At 39.6% G+C, this 21449-nt stretch overlaps 1 protein-coding gene across 6 annotated transcripts in view; it reads left to right on the forward strand.

The window, feature by feature from the left end:
• The window catches only part of MAP4K3 (mitogen-activated protein kinase kinase kinase kinase 3), a 126249-nt gene that overhangs the window by 92034 nt on the left and 12766 nt on the right, over positions 1–21449 (forward strand). For all 6 annotated transcript variants that reach the window (XM_005311264.5, XM_005311265.5, XM_065589852.1 and 3 more), the window contains 11 exons: positions 520–561; positions 1288–1372; positions 4066–4145; positions 5766–5826; positions 5912–6029; positions 9606–9664; positions 12397–12500; positions 13437–13608; positions 18088–18156; positions 18249–18341; positions 21298–21368. In XM_005311264.5, coding sequence (XP_005311321.1) covers positions 520–561; positions 1288–1372; positions 4066–4145; positions 5766–5826; positions 5912–6029; positions 9606–9664; positions 12397–12500; positions 13437–13608; positions 18088–18156; positions 18249–18341; positions 21298–21368 — 954 coding nt within the window. The remainder of the gene's footprint in view (positions 1–519; positions 562–1287; positions 1373–4065; positions 4146–5765; positions 5827–5911; positions 6030–9605; positions 9665–12396; positions 12501–13436; positions 13609–18087; positions 18157–18248; positions 18342–21297; positions 21369–21449) is intronic.

A 21449-nucleotide genomic window follows, 5' to 3' on the forward strand; every position in this document is an offset into this window, starting at 1 on the left:
CAAATTTATTAGAGCATAAGCTTTCGTGGGCTACTGCCCACTGCTTCGGATGCATATAGAGTGGAACATGTATCTCCTCAATGTATGTTCCACTCTATATGCATCCGAAGAAGTGGGCAGTAGCCCACGTATGCTCTAATAAATTTGTTAGTCTCTAAGGTGCCACAAGTACTCCTGTTCTTTTTATAAAAACTGGGGTATTCCTGTAGTTCTTTAGTGCATCTCATTAAATGAATGCAGTATTAAACTTGAAAATGTACAGCATGTCTCTATTTATTGTGTTTAACAATTTGCATGGAGTTTGCCACTGGTGCGTGTCTTTTATGCAGATAAATGAATAAATATTGGCTTGTCAGTTTCATCTAATATAGTTATACTCACAATTACTAAGTTACTTATGCACTGTGTCTGACTGTTGAGAAAAGATATTTTAATGTTTAATCTGTACACTAATTTTGTTTTTAGTGAAATGTGTATAGCTATTAAAAGAATAATCTAAGCTTACAATATTTTTTCTAGAAACCAATTAGTAATGGCCTTCCACCGACACCTAAAGTCCATGTAAGTATATAATATTGGACCAGCCAAACTAATTTTGAATATAGTATAGAAATGTTTTTTTGTATTAAAAAAAAATCAAATTTGAATATTCAGTGAAGTTCTATGTCTGTTAAAAAAACGTCCAATTGAACAATTGGTTTAGATAGTTGTCACAACAGTTTTTTTTAAAGTAAAATATTTGAAAGCCAATATCATTAACCATACCTATCCTTTAAGATTTGCATTTCAGAACAGATTGAGTTTTAAGAAAGTTCTTGAAATAAAAATGTGAGTAATGATTTATACAACAACTGATGACATTTCAAATTTGTAAAATATTTCAGAAATAAGAGAGCACTCTTGAGACTACTTGGATTTTTATCATACTCCCATAGTTCACACAGAGCCTTTTTCAGTTTCCTCTCATGCTGCAATAAATAGACATTGTTATAATCAGTTACCAGAACTGGCAGGTCTTGAAGTATGTTAATTCAGAAATATATGAGAGGCAAAGAAACTGTGACTGGCTTTATTTAAAAAAAATAAGCTTCCCTTTCTCTGGCATGTTTTATGGGGATGAAATCACTCTGACAGAAAAAATTAAATAAACTGGTCCCTAACTCTTTTACCCCTTCAATAAGGTAAAAACTGTGCCATTTGAAATACATAATTAGAATTTTTCCTAATACCTGTTGATGTAAAGTATCAAATTCACTGTTCTAAATGGCTTATATTTTACTTTCACAGATGGGTGCTTGCTTTTCAAAGGTTTTCAATGGGTGCCCATTAAAAATTCATTGTGCAACATCATGGATTAATCCAGATACAAGAGGTAGTACATTATGTATTTTCATCCTATTTATTCTCTCCTGAAGGTTTTAAGAACATGATCTATTCAGTTTAGATATCAAGAGAATTCTTTATAAAAGTGTCACTTGTGTATATAGGAATTTTCTCTTTATTGGATTGCTTAAACTCAAATCAACCATTGATTTAAAAAAAAAAAGTAAATTCCCTTTACTTTTAGGTCTGTGATGTAGATTGCAGCTTTTTAGTTCCATAAAATAAGTTTACCATACAGATGAAAGTGAGGTACATGTATTCTCCTTTTTGGTTGAGGTGTAAAACACACTCTGCTTCTGGGAATCAAAAATCCCAGGTTTGGAGATAATGCTGTTACCCCTAGTGTCCTGGTCAAACAGCCACATCCTGACTTCCTCAGTTCCCCCTGTAGTTTCATTGGCTATATTATTGTTCACTTAACTTCTCAGATCTGTTGTGGGCAGAGAGAGAGGCTGCCACCATTACCATCATAGGTAAATATATTTCAGTGTAGGATGAAGTGATCTATGCTACAGGAGTCAGACTATAGGGGAGGGGCAAATTGGTGATATGAGACTCAAGTTTTGCCTGAAATTTTAGCAAGCTGCTAGTACTAAAATGACCAGCAACAAAATACTTTTCTGAAATTTAAGTGATCAAAATCAGTCTTGGAAGTTGACACCTCATTTAGATGAGACAATTCTAACTTCTCAGCAAACAATGGTTTTAACTCTCTTGGAAACTCTTTGGAAACTCAGAAGGAGAATGCAGTGGTGGCCAACATTCAGAAGGTTACCTTTGTAACCACGAGGGATAGATGTGGAATTATCTTAAATTTTGCAGAAGCCGATGGGGCCCCCAAAGAAGAGCTGCTCTAACATGTCAGTCAGTACCATCATTGATAAACACCCTATGAAATGGTTATGGGTCCTGCAGAAAGACTTATAGAACTGTTAAGTAATGTATATTAATGTGAGTTAAACTTCATCTTTATAAAAAGTTTCAGAGTAGCAGCCGTGTTAGTCTGTATCCGCAAAAAGAACAGGAGGACTTGTGGCACCTTAGAGACTAACAAATTTATTAGAGCATAAGCTTTCGTGGACTACAGCCCACTTCTTCGGATGCATATAGAATGGAACATATATTGAGGAGATATATATACACACATACAGAGAGCATAAACAGGTGGGAGTTGTCTTACCACCTCTGAGAGGCCAATTAATTAAGAGAAAACAAACTTTTGAAGTGATAATCAAGCTAGCTCAGTACAGACAGTTAGATAACAAGTGTGAGCATACTTACAAGGGGAGATAGATTCAATGTTTGTAATGGCTCAGCCATTCCCAGTCCTTATTTAAACCGGAGTTGATTGTGTCTAGTTTGCATATCAATTCTAGCTCAGCAGTTTCTCGTTGGAGTCTGTTTTTGAAGTTTTTCTGTTGTAATATAGCCACCCGCAGGTCTGTCACTGAATGACCAGACAGGTTAAAGTGTTCTCCCACTGGTTTTTGAGTATTTTGATTCCTGATGTCAGATTTGTGTCCATTAATTCTTTTGCGTAGAGACTGTCCAGTTTGGCCAATGTACATGGCAGAGGGGCATTGCTGGCACATGATGGCATATATCACATTGGTAGATGTGCAGGTGAACGAGCCCCTGATGGTATGGCTGATGTGATTAGGTCCTATGATGATGTCACTGGAATAGATATGTGGACAGAGTTGGCATCGGGGTACATCATAGGACCTAATCACATCAGCCATACCATCAGGGGCTCGTTCACCTGCACATCTACCAATGTGATATATGCCATCATGTGCCAGCAATGCCCCTCTGCCATGTACATTGGCCAAACTGGACAGTCTCTACGCAAAAGAATTAATGGACACAAATCTGACATCAGGAATCAAAATACTCAAAAACCAGTGGGAGAACACTTTAACCTGTCTGGTCATTCAGTGACAGACCTGCGGGTGGCTATATTACAACAGAAAAACTTCAAAAACAGACTCCAACGAGAAACTGCTGAGCTAGAATTGATATGCAAACTAGACACAATCAACTCCGGTTTAAATAAGGACTGGGAATGGCTGAGCCATTACAAACATTGAATCTATCTCCCCTTGTAAGTATGCTCACACTTGTTATCTAACTGTCTGTACTGAGCTAGCTTGATTATCACTTCAAAAGTTTGTTTTCTCTTAATTAATTGGCCTCTCAGAGGTGGTAAGACAACTCCCACCTGTTTATGCTCTCTGTATGTGTGTATATATATCTCCTCAATATATGTTCCATTCTATATGCATCCGAAGAAGTGGGCTGTAGTCCACGAAAGCTTATGCTCTAATAAATTTGTTAGTCTCTAAGGTGCCACAAGTCCTCCTGTTCTTCTTTCATCTTTATAGCAGAACTTAAATAAACTATATTGTTCATATAGGTTCTTCCAGCAGTAATTCTTATGGCCAGTATTTTGAACTAAAATAAGAGGAATCCCTCTGCTTCTTGTTTTGTTTTTTTAAATTTAAGCTACTGCTACTTCCTACTATTTCCTGATCTAAGGAAATTTAAACAAAGTAGATTGAATGTGAGTGCCTCTGTTAACGATAGTGAAACACTGCTTTGCTAAACCAGCTCCATGTTCATATTATTTTCACTTTCCTTAACTCCAGATTTGTTAATTTTAATTTCTCTCTCCCTTTACAGATCAATACTTGATATTTGGTGCAGAGGAAGGTATTTACACCCTGAATCTCAATGAACTTCATGAAACATCAATGGAACAGGTATGTTTGTTTTTGAATTTTGAAAATAAAGTCCTTGTCATTTTTCAGCAATTAAGGCTAGTGCTGCATAACGTAATATCTCCTTTGCTTTAATGCATCTATACATGCTGCAGCTGCACTTAAGGTTACCTGTTTCAGTGCTAAAGAGTCGCTTTCAGTTACTTATAACCTTGTCAGACTTTCACCTTTCAGGCTGATAGTTTTTCAGGTGTAAATTGTTTCATTTGGTTTCTATACTACCTACAACCCAGTGTTGGTCTAACACTTAAAGCCAAGCACAGAGTCACAATGGAGAATATACTTACACAATTATAGAAAATTAATAAAACTACTTGTGAACTGAATTAAAGTAAAGCTGATCTTTCATATGCCTTACTGACTAGAAATTTGAGGCAAAGATAAAGAGAAGCTAACCTCTCTGATTATACTTTGCCATTAACTCCAATGGACAAAACAGAGATCAGAAATATATAACTTTCCAGGAGTTAATAGAGAGCCTTATTTAAAATTAGACAAATTAGAGGATTGGGCCAAAAGAAAACTGATGAGGTTCAACAAGGACAAGTGCAGAGTCCTGCACTTAGGACGGAAGAATCCCATGCACTGTTACAGACTAGGGTTCGAATGGCTAGGAAGCAGTTCTGCAGAAAAGGACCTAGGGGTTACAGTGGACGAGAAGCTGGATATGAGTCAACAGTGTGCCCTTGTTGCCAAGAAGGCTAACGGCATTTTGGGCTGTATAAGTAGGGGCATTGCCAGCAGATCGAGGGACGTGATCATTCCCCTCTATTCGACATTGGTGAGGCCTCATCTGGAGTACTGTGTCCAGTTTTGGGCCCCACACTACAAGAAGGATGTGGAAAAATTGGAAAGAGTCCAGTGGAGGGCAACAAAAATGATTAGGGGGCTGGAGCACATGACTTATGAGGAGACGTTGAGGGAACTGGGATTGTTTAATCTGCAGAAGAGAAGAATGAGGGGGGATTTGATAGCTGCTTTCAACTACCTGAAAGGGGGTTCCAAAGAGGATGGATCTAGACTGTTCTTAGTGGTACCTGATGACAGAACAAGGAGTAATGGTCTCAAGTTGCAGTTGGGGAGGTTTATGTTGGATATTAGGAAAAACTTTTTCACTGGGAGGGGGTGAAGCACTGGAATGGGTTACCTAGGGAGGTGGTGGAATCTCCTTCCTTGGAGGTTTTTAAGGCCCAGCTTGACAAAGCCCTGGCTGAGATGATTTAGTTGGGAATTGGTCCTGCTTTGAGCAGGGGGTTGGACTAGATGACCTCCTAAGGTCCCTTCCAACCCTGATATTCTATGAAAATACCCTGAGAAGAATCTGTCTACTCTTCTAGGATAAAACCCGGGTCAGGGGAAAGTATGCATATACTATACATTTGTGTGTGTGTAAAATATAAAGTTTGTATGTATTATGACTTTATCCTGTGCATTAACTCTAAAATCAGTGAAAATACTATGTTTAACTTATCTAAGGCCAATTTCTACTACAGAAATCATAGCAATGTTAATTATGTTGTATTGCCTATCCAGATACTAACTTATAAATTGATTTATTGTACTGCACATTTTGTGTTCAGTAAATTTTTTTTTCTTTATCAGCTATTTCCCCGAAGATGTACGTGGTTGTATGTAATGAACAATTGCTTATTATCAATATCTGGTAAGTCTTTCTGCTATTTTTAATGTAAATGCTTGAGAATCGTAACTTTTGTGCATTAAGCTTTATTCTGTTTTTTAATTTCCAGGTAAAGCTTCTCAGCTTTATTCCCATAATTTACCAGGGCTCTTTGATTATGCAAGGCAAATGCAAAAGTTGCCTGTATCTATTCCAACACACAAGCTTCCTGACAGAATACTCCCCAGGTAAATATATATTAATCAAATGTATTAGCAATATTCTGTAGATCTTGTTTCTGAGAATCCAGGACCCTCTCCTGAATGGGGACCCCTAATAATTTGGAGGTTTTGGAACGTATAGTCTCATCTCCATGAATAACTTCTGCTAGCCTTAATTAGAGTTCAGGCACTTAAATTCACATGAATCAAGATGAGAATATACACTCTGAAAGGAAAATTCGAATTGTACACATTTCACTTTCTTCTCAGGATAGACTGGGTTTGAATCTGATCTCTCACCAGGTTTATACTGATCTAATTCCATTTTACTTCACTTGAATTATTCTTGAGTTACTGAGCACAAGTCAGACTGCTTGTTCCTTGAGGGAAGTTCTGGTTGTCTCTGTTGTAAACCAAATCCCAGGATTAGGCTCACGCATATTTATCTAAGAACCAGAGGAGAGATGGAAGCCTAAAATAAACTGTTCCTATCAGCTCAAAGAATGAGGGTAGAGAAATATTTATTCAGAATGAGAACATGGGGCTCTGGAGGCTATGAACGTATTATCCAAGGTGTGTCCACAGCAAATTCTGTATGCAATCCCACCAAATATATTTATCACCAAGGATCCTACAAAATATGCGAGATCAGAAGTAATACTATATTTGTTGCTACCCAAGCCGTAGGAGACAGGTTCTTAAAAATAGTCTGGGCGTCAGACTCAAAACCAGATAACTTGCTGATTGCACCAAATCTGCTATAGCAGGGGCTATAGGACTATTTTGTCCTCCATGAGCCATAGTACCCTTGCTGCTCCAAAGAAAATACTTGAAAATAGAAGTGTTCTGGACATGTAATAATGTTGCTAGCATCAGAGAGAAATGGTAACAGTAAGAAACCTGAGGATTCAGTGTGGAGTCAACATTCAGTGCATAGAAGGCAGAATGAATCACCAGAACACTTCACAATACATAACTTCCTAAAGAACAACCATATCAGTGGGCCTGATTCTTACCTACCTTGAGGTACAATCAACAGCCATAGCTTTCTTTATTCATTATATGATGCAGGAAAGGCTTCGGTGCAGTCATCAGCATGCATGGCTGTGTTACACCCACCAGTCACTGTGATCGCCTTGGAATCGAAATATGGTCTTACAAGATCTAGCACAGCCATCTTTCAAACCATTACACTCTATATCCCTATGCAGTTTGTCTGTTCCTAGCCTCATCTGTAACTTTGGCCGGCAGATTCTGTGAATTGGGGACACAATCAGCAGAGGACCAATACTGTAAATTTCACAAGGTCGGGGTTCCTATGAAAATTCCAAAATACATCAAGCCTGGGATGACATCTCATATACACTCCAGAGGGCCAGGAGACTTCCTGCCAAGTCCTATCACATCCCAAGGAAAATGTTAAACAACCTGAACATGCAAAGAAGGGCGAGCAAAACATATATTGGCAGGACAGAATCATTTACATATTCCACATTTCTCTCTGCTGCCTTCTTCTCTTTGTGTGACAGGCATCAGAAGGACACAGTAGCCAGGAGGATTACTAGATGCATATCTAAAGTATATAAATAGCAAGATAAATTCTTTCCACCAGACCTCAAAGCATGTTCTTCAAGAAGTTCTTGAATACCATGATGGATGAGCGCAATATAAAAATTAATGTACAATTAAAGCAGAATTCTCTTCAGAGAAAAGTTCATGCACCAGCAGAAAAAATGGAAAGCAAAGAAAAATTCAAAGCAGCTACATGAGCGTCAGTACATAAATTTGCAAAACATTGTGCTTGATTTGGGACTTAGTTGACACAGCATTTGGTAGCAGAGCCCTACAATCTATGGAAGTCATGATCTTCAGTCTGTTTCTGCCATGTGAACTCCACTGAAGCAGTCCTTGACAATGTCTCTAATAAACATTTTCCTGGAACAACTTGGAACAAGTACTCCATTCTCCTTCTCAACTTGTCAGTCACCTTTGGAACTCTCAATCACATGCTTATTGATTATCTTATCCTCTGTTGACTTTCTTAACTCAGTCCTTTCTTGCTTGTCCTCCTATCTCTAATTGCTCCTTCAGTGAGTCATTCTAAGGATCCTCCTAATTTCCCCCCCCCCCTTCTATGGTGGTTCCGCAGGGCTCCCTCTTTGGCATAGGCTCTGCACCCACTGGCAGCCAAGCTTCACCCCCCGCCCCACCTCCTCTTCCCCTGAGCATGCTGGGTCCCTGCTCCTCTGCCTACCTCCCAGCACTTCCCGCCCGGCCGCTGCCAAACAGCTGTTTGCATGCTTGGGGGGGGGGGGGGGGGAGGCGAGAAGTAGGAACATAGCACACTCAGGAGGAGACGGGGCTGCGGTGGGGATTTGGGGAAGGAGTTGGAATAGGGGCAGGGAGGGGGCAGAGTTGGGCGGGGATTTTGGGGAAGGGGTTGGAATGGGGATGGGGAAGGGGTGGGAAGAGGTGGGTCGGGGCAGGGCCTCATGGAAGGGGTGGAGTGGGGGCGGGACCGGGGGCAGAGCGGAGGGTCGACCACCCACAGAAAGAGGGGAAGTCGGCACCTATGCTCTTTGGTCTCCTTCTCTTCTCCTTCCACAGCTTGTCTGTGGGTAATCTCCTCTGCAAACACAAATTGAACTACCATTTCTATGTGAATGATTAACAGATTTCTCTCTCTACTATGGACCTGTCTCCTTCTGTCCAAACTAAAATCTCAGCTTGTCTTTAATATCTCAATGAGGATACCCAGCCATCAGCTTACGTTCAACATGGCCTGAATTTTCCCCTTACATCCTCTCTCATCCCTTCTTTCTCAAGCACTGTGGACAACACCAACATCCTGTTTGTCTCTCAGGCTCATAACCTGGGCATCATCTTTAGTTCTGCTCTCTCTCTCCAGATCCTCACATCCTGGCTGTGTCTAAATCTTGCTAATTCTTTCTAAATGTTTCCTAACATCCATACAGCTTAAACTCTTGTCCAGGCTCTCATCATCTTACTTCTCTATCACTGTAACATAATTTTCTCTGGCCTTGACAAAAGCAGTCTTCCCCCCCCACGTAGCCATACAAAATACTGCTGAGAGAGTTCCTGTTTAGGAAAACCAGTTCTTGCTGTGCCTTTACAACTACGCCTCTACCTCGATATAACGCGACGCGATATAATATCAATTCGGATATAACGTGGTAAAGCAATGCTCCAGGGGAGGTGGGGCTGCACACTCCGGTGGATCAAAGCACGTTCGATATAACGCGGTTTCACATAACGCGGTAAGATTTTTTGGCTCCCGAGGACAGCGTTATCTCGGGGTGGAGGTGTATTTGAGTAAAATATTCTGGGGGGCAGTTGTTAGTAGGTCTGCTTGCTGTAAATCAAATTGAATTAGATCTGAACCTTAATGGGGAAGCCCCACCTAATGTATTTCTAGGTGCCAAACATACTGTTTTGAGGAAGATAAATGTACAGTGAAGTACAATAGTTCTCTTACTTTAGTTTTTTTCGGTGAATATCATTCCCTTATTAAAAGTCCTTATAAGAAGCAGATTGATCCAGTCTGTTTTATTGAATTAATAATTCTGTATTTATATCCTTTAGGAAGTTTGCAGTGTCTACAAAAATTCCAGAAACCAAATGGTGTCAGAAGTGTTGCGTTGGTAAGTAAAGTGGTACAGTGGAAATGTCAGTAAGAGGAATAAATGGCTACAGTGTTGAGATATTTGTAACGAGTCACTACCTGGGGAGGAACAAAGGAGAGAAGAATGTTTATCAGGCTGTCACGTTTCTCTTGTCATCAGAAATAAGCTGTAGACATCTACAGGTAGTAAACTCAACCATATTAGCCCTCACATTTATAGGAAGTGAAAACTTCCTCTTTTCCCCCTCATAATTATTCACATTTCACAACAAATTCAGAACAGCAGAATGCATGTCCGGTTTCTTGAGAAACCTCAGTCTCTCCGGGGGAGTGACATACAGGAACCATCAGGCCATGGACCATGATTTCTAATACTGGCCATTGTGAGCCCACTGCAGTTCATGTTATTATTGACCGATACCGTGGGGATTTGTTTTAAATTCTCTTGGGGTGCTAGAAAGATCTATGAGGGCGGCATTGGTTCTCTAAAAATAGTACCATACAAAAATACAGTAAGGGTCCAGTGGACCAACCACTGAGTCAACACTGCAGTATAAGAGAGATCCAAACAGTGAAAAGTTACTGTTCAATAAATGTGCATAAAAGGCAGGAAAATTATTTGCTGCATGAGATCTCCACGCAAGCTGTAGTGTGTGGCGGTAGAGTGGGGTCTTCTTGAATCACTAACTGCAGCACGTAGGTCCCTGTTGTATAGAACACAGGGTGAAACATTTTCAATTTCTCTGACATAAGTAATCACTTGTTTCTCTCATCTACCTGTTACATCTTGTCGTTTAGATTGTAAACTCTTTAGGGTAGGGACCGTCATTTACTGTGTTTGTACAGTGCTTAGCATGAAGGGGCCTTGACCTGATTGAGGCCTCAATATAATGTTAAAAAACAATATACTGAACCGCTGAAAGGTGTAGTTTCTGACCTGCTGGCAGAAGAATAGTAGGGAAAAAAATCAGAGTAGATATGAAACTCTATAGGCTCTTCATGAATATAAATGTAACTTTCAGCCTGATAGATTTTACAAGATTTCTCTTCCAGTGCTGAACAGAGAAGGCGCTAGCCTGCTGCACTGTAATCATGTGGTGGCCATGTTAACCCTCTCTAGTTTGTCAGAAGGGTGCATGCACCACGCAGTAGATAGCTAGCATGGGGCTTTGCTGCTTTCTGCAGCGCTCAAAGAGCTTTATCACCACCAAATGGATTAATGAACGTCTAAAAATTACTAGACCCTAGAGACCCTCCCATGTGGTAGGAACAGATCCTGTGATGGGACACGGGTGTTGTACCCTTTGGCCTAGCGGAAGCAGCACTGAAGTGGCAGTCCAAAAGAGACTGAATTCTAATCTCATCTTTTCCACATACTGGTGTTAGTACAGTTCGCATTACTGAGCTGAACCTTACTTTAACAGGCAAGTATCCTTGTCCTCACTTGACAGATGGGGTTAACTGAGATGTTGCACAAGGGACCAGATTTATAATGGTATTTTTAGGTGCCTAAAGATGCAAATCGGCGCCTAGTGGAATTTCAAGAGAGGAGGGTGGTCCTAGTGGATTTCATCCATTTAGCCACGTTAAAAGTCAGTGAGCGTCAGGCAGTTCTGTAAACTGCAGTGGGCACCTTTCTGTGTCTTTGGGCCCCTAAATGCCTTTGTAAATCTAGCCCAAGATCACATCAGTTAGCTTAGACCCTTAGATTGTACGTTCTTTGGGACAGAGACTGTATCATTTTATGTCTTGTACAGCTCTAATCATATGGTTGATGATTTAATAATGTGATAATGTAATTAGTCTGTAATGTAATGAATTTGCAGAGTTCAGGCAGTGCACACAATTTATTCCATTTCCTGACTTTTCAGCGCCTAGCAGTCCACCTTCTTGTTCTCTTTTTAAATAAAGATTTTTTTTAAATAATTAGTGATAAAAGCTATAAGAAGAGCAGTTTTAATGAAAACTGTGATGACTGATATCCTTCCTATTTCATTTCAGTCAAGGTGTAAGATTAAGTAATGTGTTAATTGAATTTTAGGTACTGGTGCAAAATATACTGAGTGTTACATTTTTAGGCCAACTTTGTGATTAAAATTCAGCTTCCTGGGAAACGGGATAGCTCAAAGAATCGACAGTGGATATAGGGAGCCTTTCATTTCTGATCACTTGCTGGAACCTGGTTTAGAACACTAATGACTGAAAGGCTACTGAGCGACTCTCAGTTGGTAATGACTGGTAAATTGTTAAATGATTGCTGGCCTCTGTTCAGTTCATGTTGGAGAAGTGTCACTGTCATAAGAACAGCCATTATAATTGGCACCTTTCTTCAAAGTCTTAACACTAGAGGAGGTTCCTCAAGATAATTAAAAAATAGTTGGGGCACACCAACATTCTGAAATGGGAAGCTTTGACTGTCACTGTCCGTGCTATACCTATCCTGTAGGCAGCCCTAAAGTATTAAGTCCTGTTTATCAGTCAAAAACCTTCAGTCAGTTGTATTAAAACCAGCTGGGTATATAAAATATGGTTTTATTATGATGTTTGTGATCTCCCCTACTAAATGCTGTGTTTTCCAAACTCTTAAGACATTCCTAGGAGCCCAAAATCTAAGGGTTGTATGTAGTTTGAAAACTTGACTTTTCAGAGTCCCTTTTCATATCTGGCACTTTCAGAATTGCAAAGGCTGTGTTAAATTAGATGTGAAATGTTTATGCTAAGCAACTAACTTTACCTTTTCTTTCTTTGCAGTGAGGAATCCTTACACAGGCCACAAATACCTTTGCGGAGCACTACAGTCTAGCATTGTCTTGTTAGAATGGGTTGAACTGATGCAGAAGTTTATGTTAATTAAGGTAAACCTTACAATAAGATATCCACAAGCAGATGTCCTACCTTCCCTTTAGGACTCAACCTCTTAATACAAAATGTTGATTTTTCGGATGCTTTTATCTTGGAAAAAATTAGTTGAGTAACCAAAATGTAAATAATTTCTTATGTCCCTATAAGATTTTCTGTTCATTTCTGCTTAACTCATTTTGAAAAATAAAATTAATCTTCCATCATTTGAAAAATACCAGTTTAAAATGTCCCAAACATTTGCTATATGCTAACTAAACATTATTTAGAGCCTTTTTCCCTGCACATATCCAGTCTAAAGGTTGTTTTTTTTTCTATCTGTAAGTGTCATCTTATAGTTATACAGTCAGAATGTTCTGGCTAATCAATGGGCAGAGCCTTGGGAGAATTGAGGGGAGAACATTGATAGTTCTCACTTGATGCCAAACCTAAAGGGAGAAGATGACTCATTTGTTTTGAACTGCATGACTCTTTGGGTGCCCCAAAATCAAATAGTTGTTATTCCCAGCTGACATCAGCCGGACTGAGGCCACAGTGCTTCATGTTTCTTGGATAGGCAGCACCCAAAGTCTGGTGAGCTAGGGGAAACAAAAGTTTTAAACCGCCCCAACTGGTGATGTCACTCAGAGGATCTGGGCTCTCTCCTGCAAGCAGCCATAAGAAAAATGATGGTGAACGTTCAGATTCTGGATATTAATAACAAAATCCTTGTGAAGAACCTAAATCTTCATAAATCAGATTTTCCCTCATCTGCCAAGTACTAGGATCCCAGGAAATGAGCTTGATGTTACATAAGCGTGCTAACGATGAATGGCAAAACGACTTTATCCAACTTACCATGCTGTTGAGATGACTAATCGTGATGTGTACTAAATTGTTTGCTTTGTAACTTGTTTGCCTTTATCTAACCATTTTTTTGTTTCTTAATCTAGCACATAGATTTCCCTGTACCTTGTCCACTGAGATTGTTTGAAATGCTGGTAGTACCTGAACAAGAATTCCCCTTAGTTTGTGTTGGTGTCAGTAGAGGGAGAGACTTCAACCAGGTGGTGAAGTTTGAGACTGTCAACCCAAATTCTACCTCTTCATGGTTTACAGAAACAGGTTTGTGCATTATGATTGGATTCCCAAATTATTTGCTATCTTACTTTATTATAATTAGAGCACTAGTAATGGCTAGGTTCCATAGTTTCCATTATGGAAATGACACAATGTCCCATAATTAGTTACATTGGGTTTTCCATGTAAAGTGGACTCCCAGTTGTCCATAACTCTCTCTGACTTTCACCTTCCAGGCTAAAATTTTTGACGGAGTGAGGTTTTTTTGGAATGTTTGAGTGTAACGCACAGGGGACAGAATAAAAGTTGCTTGTGTTTCCGTAAGTTAGGCCTTTCTTGAATTGTGTGCTTCACTTTGCAACTTCATTGTTCTCTTGACATAGTGTTTTTAATGGATTTTAATAGAATTTCAGGCTGACCGCCTTCTTCTCAGGCAGTTGGTATGAGATGTTGTGGGCCAAATGCAGGGAGCAGATTTCAAGATGGCAGTTACCTTAGGGTTGCTGAGAAGGAAGTACTTGCCCCTTTCTCTTCCCATGAAGATCGAGAGGAGGGAAGGCATATGTGCCCTGTAGTCTGCATCCGGAAGCCAGCACTTATTTTTGTTCCTCATGGCTGGCGTGAGTGCCATTTGGATGAGGAGCTAGTGCACAGAGGCAGCAGCAGAAACTCTTAAGATGAAAATTGGGTGGTGGAGAGACACCTTTCTGGATTGCTCCCCCCCTCCCCCCTTGAAAACCGGTCCCAGCCCCACAATGCAGAAGCAGTAAGTTGCTCTGTCTCAGGGCTTTAGTCATCCCTGTGGCTAGAGCAGAAGGTAATATGGTGCACTCCCATTGATCTGTGGTGAGCTTGTAAGTTGCCATCCCTCATTACTTTTGCACAAACCTCACTGATACGATCCTTTGGAGCTCACTAAAAAATGCTATTTTCACTAGAAAGATTTCTGCTGATTTTCTTGCTGCTTAAATGAATATCTGAAAAACTTCTGATGTATATAGAAGTGCAACTACACAAATGACTGTTAGCAGTGGTAGTGCTGCAGTGTATGGCCAGTTAATACTGTAATATTTGTGTGTGTGAACGTTGAGGTCCATTTTCAGATTGGTACATGGGGTTATGTAGCTCCTAATATAGTCGATGAAAGTAGAACACTGAAAAGCAACTCTTTAAAAATGTACCCTTTGTATTCAGTGTTATTTCAGTATTGTCTGCATCAATGATATGTCTCTGTAAATGTAAAATCTTTATTCCCTTCTTAATATCCTTTGTTTTTTAACTTAGACAGTTTAACACTTCTCTGAATTACTGCACCTATCCTCATTAGAATTATTTTTTAGTCATTTGTATGTCCTTCTGGTGCATCTGTATTGTTGGCAGGTCGTTTTTCCTTATTATATTGGCAGTACTTTAAACCACATGGTTAAATCAGTCTCCCCTGTCCTCTGCTGACAGGACATTGAGAACACAGTCAAAAACTCTTTGAGAAGAGAGAAAAGTATACAGTATGTGGCGGTTAAATAGCTTACACCAAATGATTATTATTTTATATATTTGGCATTTGTTTGGAAATGTTTAAATGATATGCTACAAAATAATTGTCTTTGCTCCATTTGTTTGATGATCATGAGTCAGAAAATGCATACACTTTCTTGTGACTGACAGGCCAAATTATTGGCTCTGAAAGTGCATTTTTCTCCAGAGACAATTATGCCTGATGGTGTGTGAGTGAGACTCCCACGTGACATATTGCTTCACTGTGTGTGGTCTTAGGCAGAGCCAACTCAATTCCTATGAAATGGCAAAGAACACACACCCGGGGGTGGTGGTGGTGAAGAGGTAGCTCTTTTAATTTCTTTCCCCCATCCCTCTGGTTCTGGCAGCTCAGTCACAGGGAGAATGGTATGTATTACGTTTTCAGTAGCTCTCAGTTCTGCTCTCCGCACTCTCAAGTAAGAGTACCCAGTGCCTGACCAGCACCGAGAACACAGCAGCCTCTCAGCCTACCATGTTCCCTACATGGGTAGAAGGCAAAGAATGGAGTTCTTTGTCCAAAAAATTAGAGAGGATTATTTCCTGCCTCTGCCCCTCTCATCATCAAGGGGGCAAAGGCAGGAAATAGAAAATGAAGTTCCCAGCCTCCTCCAACACTGACATCAAAGACAGTACCACGGTGGGTTCTGGTTATCATGTCATCCCAGGCTTGTTGCCACGAAAGGCTGTGACGCACTGTTATGTATTTTCCCCATTTTTCATTAGATGTGAGAATGCTTTAGATGAAAAAAATCTTTAGAAATATGAAAGAATAGATTTTAATATTGTTGAACTGGTACTCTTTTGCTCTCTATTCCATAACTAGAAAAATTGCCCATGAAAATACTCTCATACTTTGAACTGCACATTTCTTTCCACCATTTAATTTGATTTTACACAGATATTATTACTGTTTTAAAATCTTTTTTGGCCATTTCTACACTAAAGGGAAAAGTCGATCTAAACTATGCAATTTGAGTTACATGAACAGCGTAACTCAAATCGACATAGTTTAGATCTACTTTCCGCGGGGTCCACACTACGCAACGTTGACAGGAGACCCTCTCCCGTCGATTCCCCTTACTCTTCTCAATCAGGTGGAGTACAGGAGTTGACAGGAGAGCGATTGGCGGTCGATTTAGCGAGTCTTCACTAGACCCACGAAATCGACCGCCAATGCATCAATCGCCGCAGCGTGATCCTCAGGTAAGTGTAGACAAGCCCTTGGTCTAGGCTGAATCATTAATGGTTTAACTCAGGGGTAGGCAAGCTATGGCATGCGAGCTGATTTTCAGTGGCACTCACAGTGCCCAGGTCCTGGCCACCGCTCTGGGGGGCTCTGCATTTTAATTTAATTTTAAATGAAGCTTCTTAAGCATTTTAAAAACCTTATTTACTTTACATACAACAATAGTTTAGTTATATATTATAGACTTATAGAAAGAGACCTTCTAAAAATGTTAATGTGTTACTGGCACACGAAACCTTAAATCAGAGTGAATAAATGAAGACTCGGCACACCACTTCTGAAAGGTTGCCGATCCCTGGTTTAACTCATGTGCAGGGATGAATTCCAGGCCTCACAGAAGCGGATAATGGGGGGGGTGGGGGGTGGATAATGTCTTGACTCGCTGTAGTGACTCCTTCAGCTGTTTAAGGGTGACTGCAGTTCACTGGAGGAGAAGTCACGGCTCACCCAGCCGAAGGGACAGTTGCTTTGATGAGACTTTTGCAGGTGGAGTGTTAATACAAAAATAGGGGAGTATCCTTTGGGATCAGAGTACAATTTGTCTGTACAAGAGTAAAAGAGGAAAGTATTTACAATAAAATTGTATTGTGCTTCTCAACTATATAGGAGCTAAGTATTACCAATTATTAATAATACTGAAAATAATGGGCCCCGATCCCAGAATCCAAGAGTGAGTCAGAGAGCCAGGCTGAGGGGATAGAAATGGCAGAAATATTCTAAGACCAGTTTTTCACCACTTTGGTTCAGATGCCGATCCAGATTGCAGTGAAAGTTGTGATAAAAAATCTAAATCTCAAATTTGAACTCAAAAGTAACCAGGTCAGGAGACTGCCTCAGTGAGCACATTTCTACTGTCCCATATGTGGAGTTCTTTCATATTTTTATCTTATGCAGGACCAAGGATTTGACTTATTTTTTTTTTAAATGGGGCTAAAATGTTCTTAATTACGAGTGATTTGTAGCTGCTTTTAGTGTTTTATGTAACATGTTTTAATTTCTCATCTTTAATAGAAACTGAATTAGTTTCTCACTTGGTTGTATGAAAGGTTCCTAGAATGCTGTGATATAGATACCAAATTAGCAAGAGTTGCTTTTTATCATATCTTGCTAAAAGAAATTATATTTTGTCTTTTGAGTTGGCATGTCCACTGATCTGAGGTTGTGGGTCAGATCTCCCCCATTTGCTGTGATGGAGACCACTGCAGCTCTAATGTGGAAGAAAGGTTACTCTCTCACTCCTTTGTTCAAACTGTCTTCATTAACAATTTGTAAATAGCATATACAATCTGAAGATGAAGGAGAAGTTGCAAACAGTAGCAAGGACTGAGAACAGTCCAAAAGTCCTAGCAAGATTTAGAAACAATGGCAGAAAAATTAGAACAGGATTCCAGTTGGAAAAATGCAAACCAACACATCTGGAGGAAATAATCTGAAACACGTATATTTTATGGAAAGCAAAAATACTGAAAGACAGAGCTGACGGTGGACAGCAACTTAAACACAAGTTTCCTTTGTAATATTAATACTTTAATATTACAGCTTCATTTGCCTCCATCACAGACAACAAGTTGGGTAAGTGGACATGCCTTTTTAAGAGAAGAGAAATTTCACTGGTAAGAAAATCTTTCTGTAGATGAAAATACAACAGTTCCTTAAGTCCTTTTGAACTTCAGAATCTCCACATTCAAATGTGATGGTAATTTGTGTTGTATATAAATTAACTGTAATTATTTTTGTTATAGACACTACGCAGGCGAGCGTTGTACATTTAACACAGCTGGAAAGAGATACCATTTTAGTGTGTCTGGATTGTAAGTTTTAGTTATGAACCAAATATACATATTCAAATTAGGTCACTTGTTTGAGAGCAATGGCTAAGTGACACCTCTTGTTTATTCTCTAGGCTGTATAAAAATAGTAAATCTACAAGGCAGATTAAAATCTAGCCGAAAACTGTCATCAGAGCTCACGTTTGATTTCCAGATTGAATCAATAGGTGAGTGTGGTTTTGGACTCAACTTGGTGTAGCTCGTTTAATTTGGCACTCAATGCTAAAGATAGTAATTTTCAAGACTTTGCTGACGTGAAATGTATCAATTCCTATGTTTTATTGTGTGGTGACGAGTTGGGCTGAGCATTCAATGGACTGATAGGCTTCCAAAAGAGGGACCAGAATGGAAGAGTAACCTCAGAATTCCCTCCGATTAGGCTAAATGGTCTGGTAATGTTATGACCCTCTGTCTCTACAGAAAGTCTGTACTCAGGCCACTCAAACTCATTGTGAATTATTCCTGTTGCTAATTCGTTCTTTTCATTTATGCATGCAGTTCATTTGTTTACTTCAGTCTCAACACTGCAAATGCAGGAAGTGTGAACTAAAATTCATTGCTAACTAGCCTCTATTTTCTTACTAAATTTGTAAATCCCTTGTTAAATGTATATGGCACATCGCTGTCTCATGAAAATAAATTTAACTCCTTAGTTGAAGGCAGTGTGGCCTAGTGTATTGGACTGAGACTCCGGAGATTAGGGTTCTTGGTGACCTTGGGCAAGTCACTTCACCGCTTTGTGCCTCAGTTAACCCATCTTTAATGGGGATAACGATACTCTCCTATGTAAACTGCAATGAGATCTATGGACGAAAGCCGCTATATAAGACCTAGATATTATTAGTATAGTTATGGCATAGTGGAGTAGTGCAACTTCCTCACTTCTCTGCATCATCATGGTGTTCATGAAAGCACTGTACCATTTTTTTTTCTTGTTTCTATCAAAAGCCTACTGTGGTAACACACAGATAAAATGTGTACCCCTTGGAAGATCTCTGGGGATTTTTATTGAGACCGCATGTTGTGCCATGTCTGCCACAAATCATTTTGGTGACACGTGGATGATATGTTGCCTGGCAATAATGCTACCATCAGTCTCTCTTATAATTAGTTCTATCAGATTCCGGCAGAATTTAATCAAGGAAAGTCACGTAGAATTTGTTCCACAATAGCTTGACAATTTGGAATTCTTCTACTCTCATAATGGATGCACTGATTTTACACACTTCATTCCCACCTTTGGGAACTGAAAATGCACTTCACATTATTGTGGTATTCTGTTCATGACGCTCAGAACTACAAGCCACTGTTACCTCTCTGCTTCAGCAAGAGTGAGCTTTGCTGGAGATTAGACCGGATGTCAGCTTCCTACCACACCTGTCTTTCTAACTCACCGGCAAACTCCTCAAGGCTCTATGGGTATGTCTACACTGGAAGAGAAAACCCATGGCACAGAGTCCCAGAGCCTGGGCCAATTGACTCGGGATCATGGGGTTCAGGCTGCAGACTAAAAAGGTACTGGAGATGCTCAGGCTCAGACTGGAGCCCGGCTTGGAGACCCATCCCACCTGTTAGGTTAGCTGAAGACTCTCGCTTCAGTTTAATATACAGCACTGAGAGGGTTTTGTAATAAAACAAGAATACATATATTAATAAAGAACAAAGATTTAAGTGATACTAAGCAAGAGGAAAAAAGATAGGTATGGTTACAAACAAAATAAAACACACTTTCTAGTATCTGAATCTTAATAGATTACAGTCTTGGTCTCAGTCAATTTCTATAGTCAGTTCCCAGAGACTTCAACCCCCCCCATTGTTCAAGGATCCACCTTTCACAGATTCCAAGAGCTCTGGCCTGTTTTGTCCCTTAAATGATTGATAAATAAGGCCTGTTCTACACTAGAAAATTAGGTTGGTTTAAGTATATCGGTCAGGGGCCTCAGGGGGGTGGATTATCTTTGCTGGTGTTGGCGTAGGTAGCGCCTATCCTTGTAGCATTTTAAGTGTAGACAGGGCCTAAGTGCCTTTTTCCTCCCCTTATATTACTTAGAGTCCATTGTCTTTGCTTCCAGAACTAGGAAGACTTCCTGGATTTGCAGACTCTGTCTCTGGAGTACTTTCTACGCTGTTTCCTCCCTTGCTTGTTAGCGTCATTGCGTTGTTTACCTTGTATGTAAATGTACTTTTATTGTCCTATGCCTGTAATCAAGCCAGTCAGACAAGGGAATCCACATTTCTTTGTCTGACAGGCTTGATTTATACACTGCCTCCAAAACTCATTTTAAGAACATATTTCCAGCGCACACTCAATTCTTTATACACAACCAGTGCATACATTGCACAGTGATATTCATGACCGGCGTTTTACCCGTTTACATATGATATCTTACAAGATACCTTTTGGATCCATATTATTACCACAGTGTGTTGGAATTAGTGAGTGTGTCAGGCCTGATATGAGTTACATGATAGTGGCCCTCTGTCAGTGAGCATTGAGTGGCTGTTAAGGTAAAAAAGAAAGTCATTCTGTCTCTAGAAAATGAATTTTAAATCCTTAATATACTATTACCCAGTAGATTTATACAACTCTCTTTTAAAAAGCTACTTTGCTGCTTCTGTAATTAGCATTTAATGTAATTTAAAAGACAGTTGGAACCTATGATATAACTGCCTTTTTTTAAGACAATAAAGAAAATGAGGGGAGGGGATGGGAAGAGGAGGGTAAAAATAAAAAGGTTTTAATTGTAGACTATTTTCAGCTGTTTTCTTGAATTTGGGAGGAAAAGATAGAATGCAAGTTTTTGTAAAGTTCCAATGCCTGGAAATCTTGCACATTTTCTAAAGATTTAAACTCTTTGAGAAAATGAATTAATATTTTACAAATAACACAGGGCTCATATTAACGAACAGTGTTTGTAAAGCCCTTTTTTGACCAGCTTGAGGTGGGTTAAGTCATTCTGGTGAAACGTTTTGGGATCTTTTGTGAGGGAATTGGTGTAATTATAAAATGTCTACAGACAGAATGTAAAATTGCCATGATAGGAAGGTAATAAATATTTTTTGCCTTGAAAGAATAAATTGGGGTTGTCACCAAAATTAACTCAAGTGTTCTTTTCCTTCTAGTTTGCCTACAAGACAGTGTTTTAGCTTTCTGGAAGCATGGAATGCAAGGAAGGAGTTTTAGGTCAAATGAGGTGAGTGCAATATCTTCCCCACAATTTTTTTTGCTCCTAATTCAGTTAGAATGCAACAAGAATAAGAGTAAATGAATATTG

This window comes from Chrysemys picta, chromosome 3 (genome assembly GCF_011386835.1).
Source record: "Chrysemys picta bellii isolate R12L10 chromosome 3, ASM1138683v2, whole genome shotgun sequence".
Taxonomy (NCBI): Eukaryota; Metazoa; Chordata; order Testudines; family Emydidae; genus Chrysemys; species Chrysemys picta.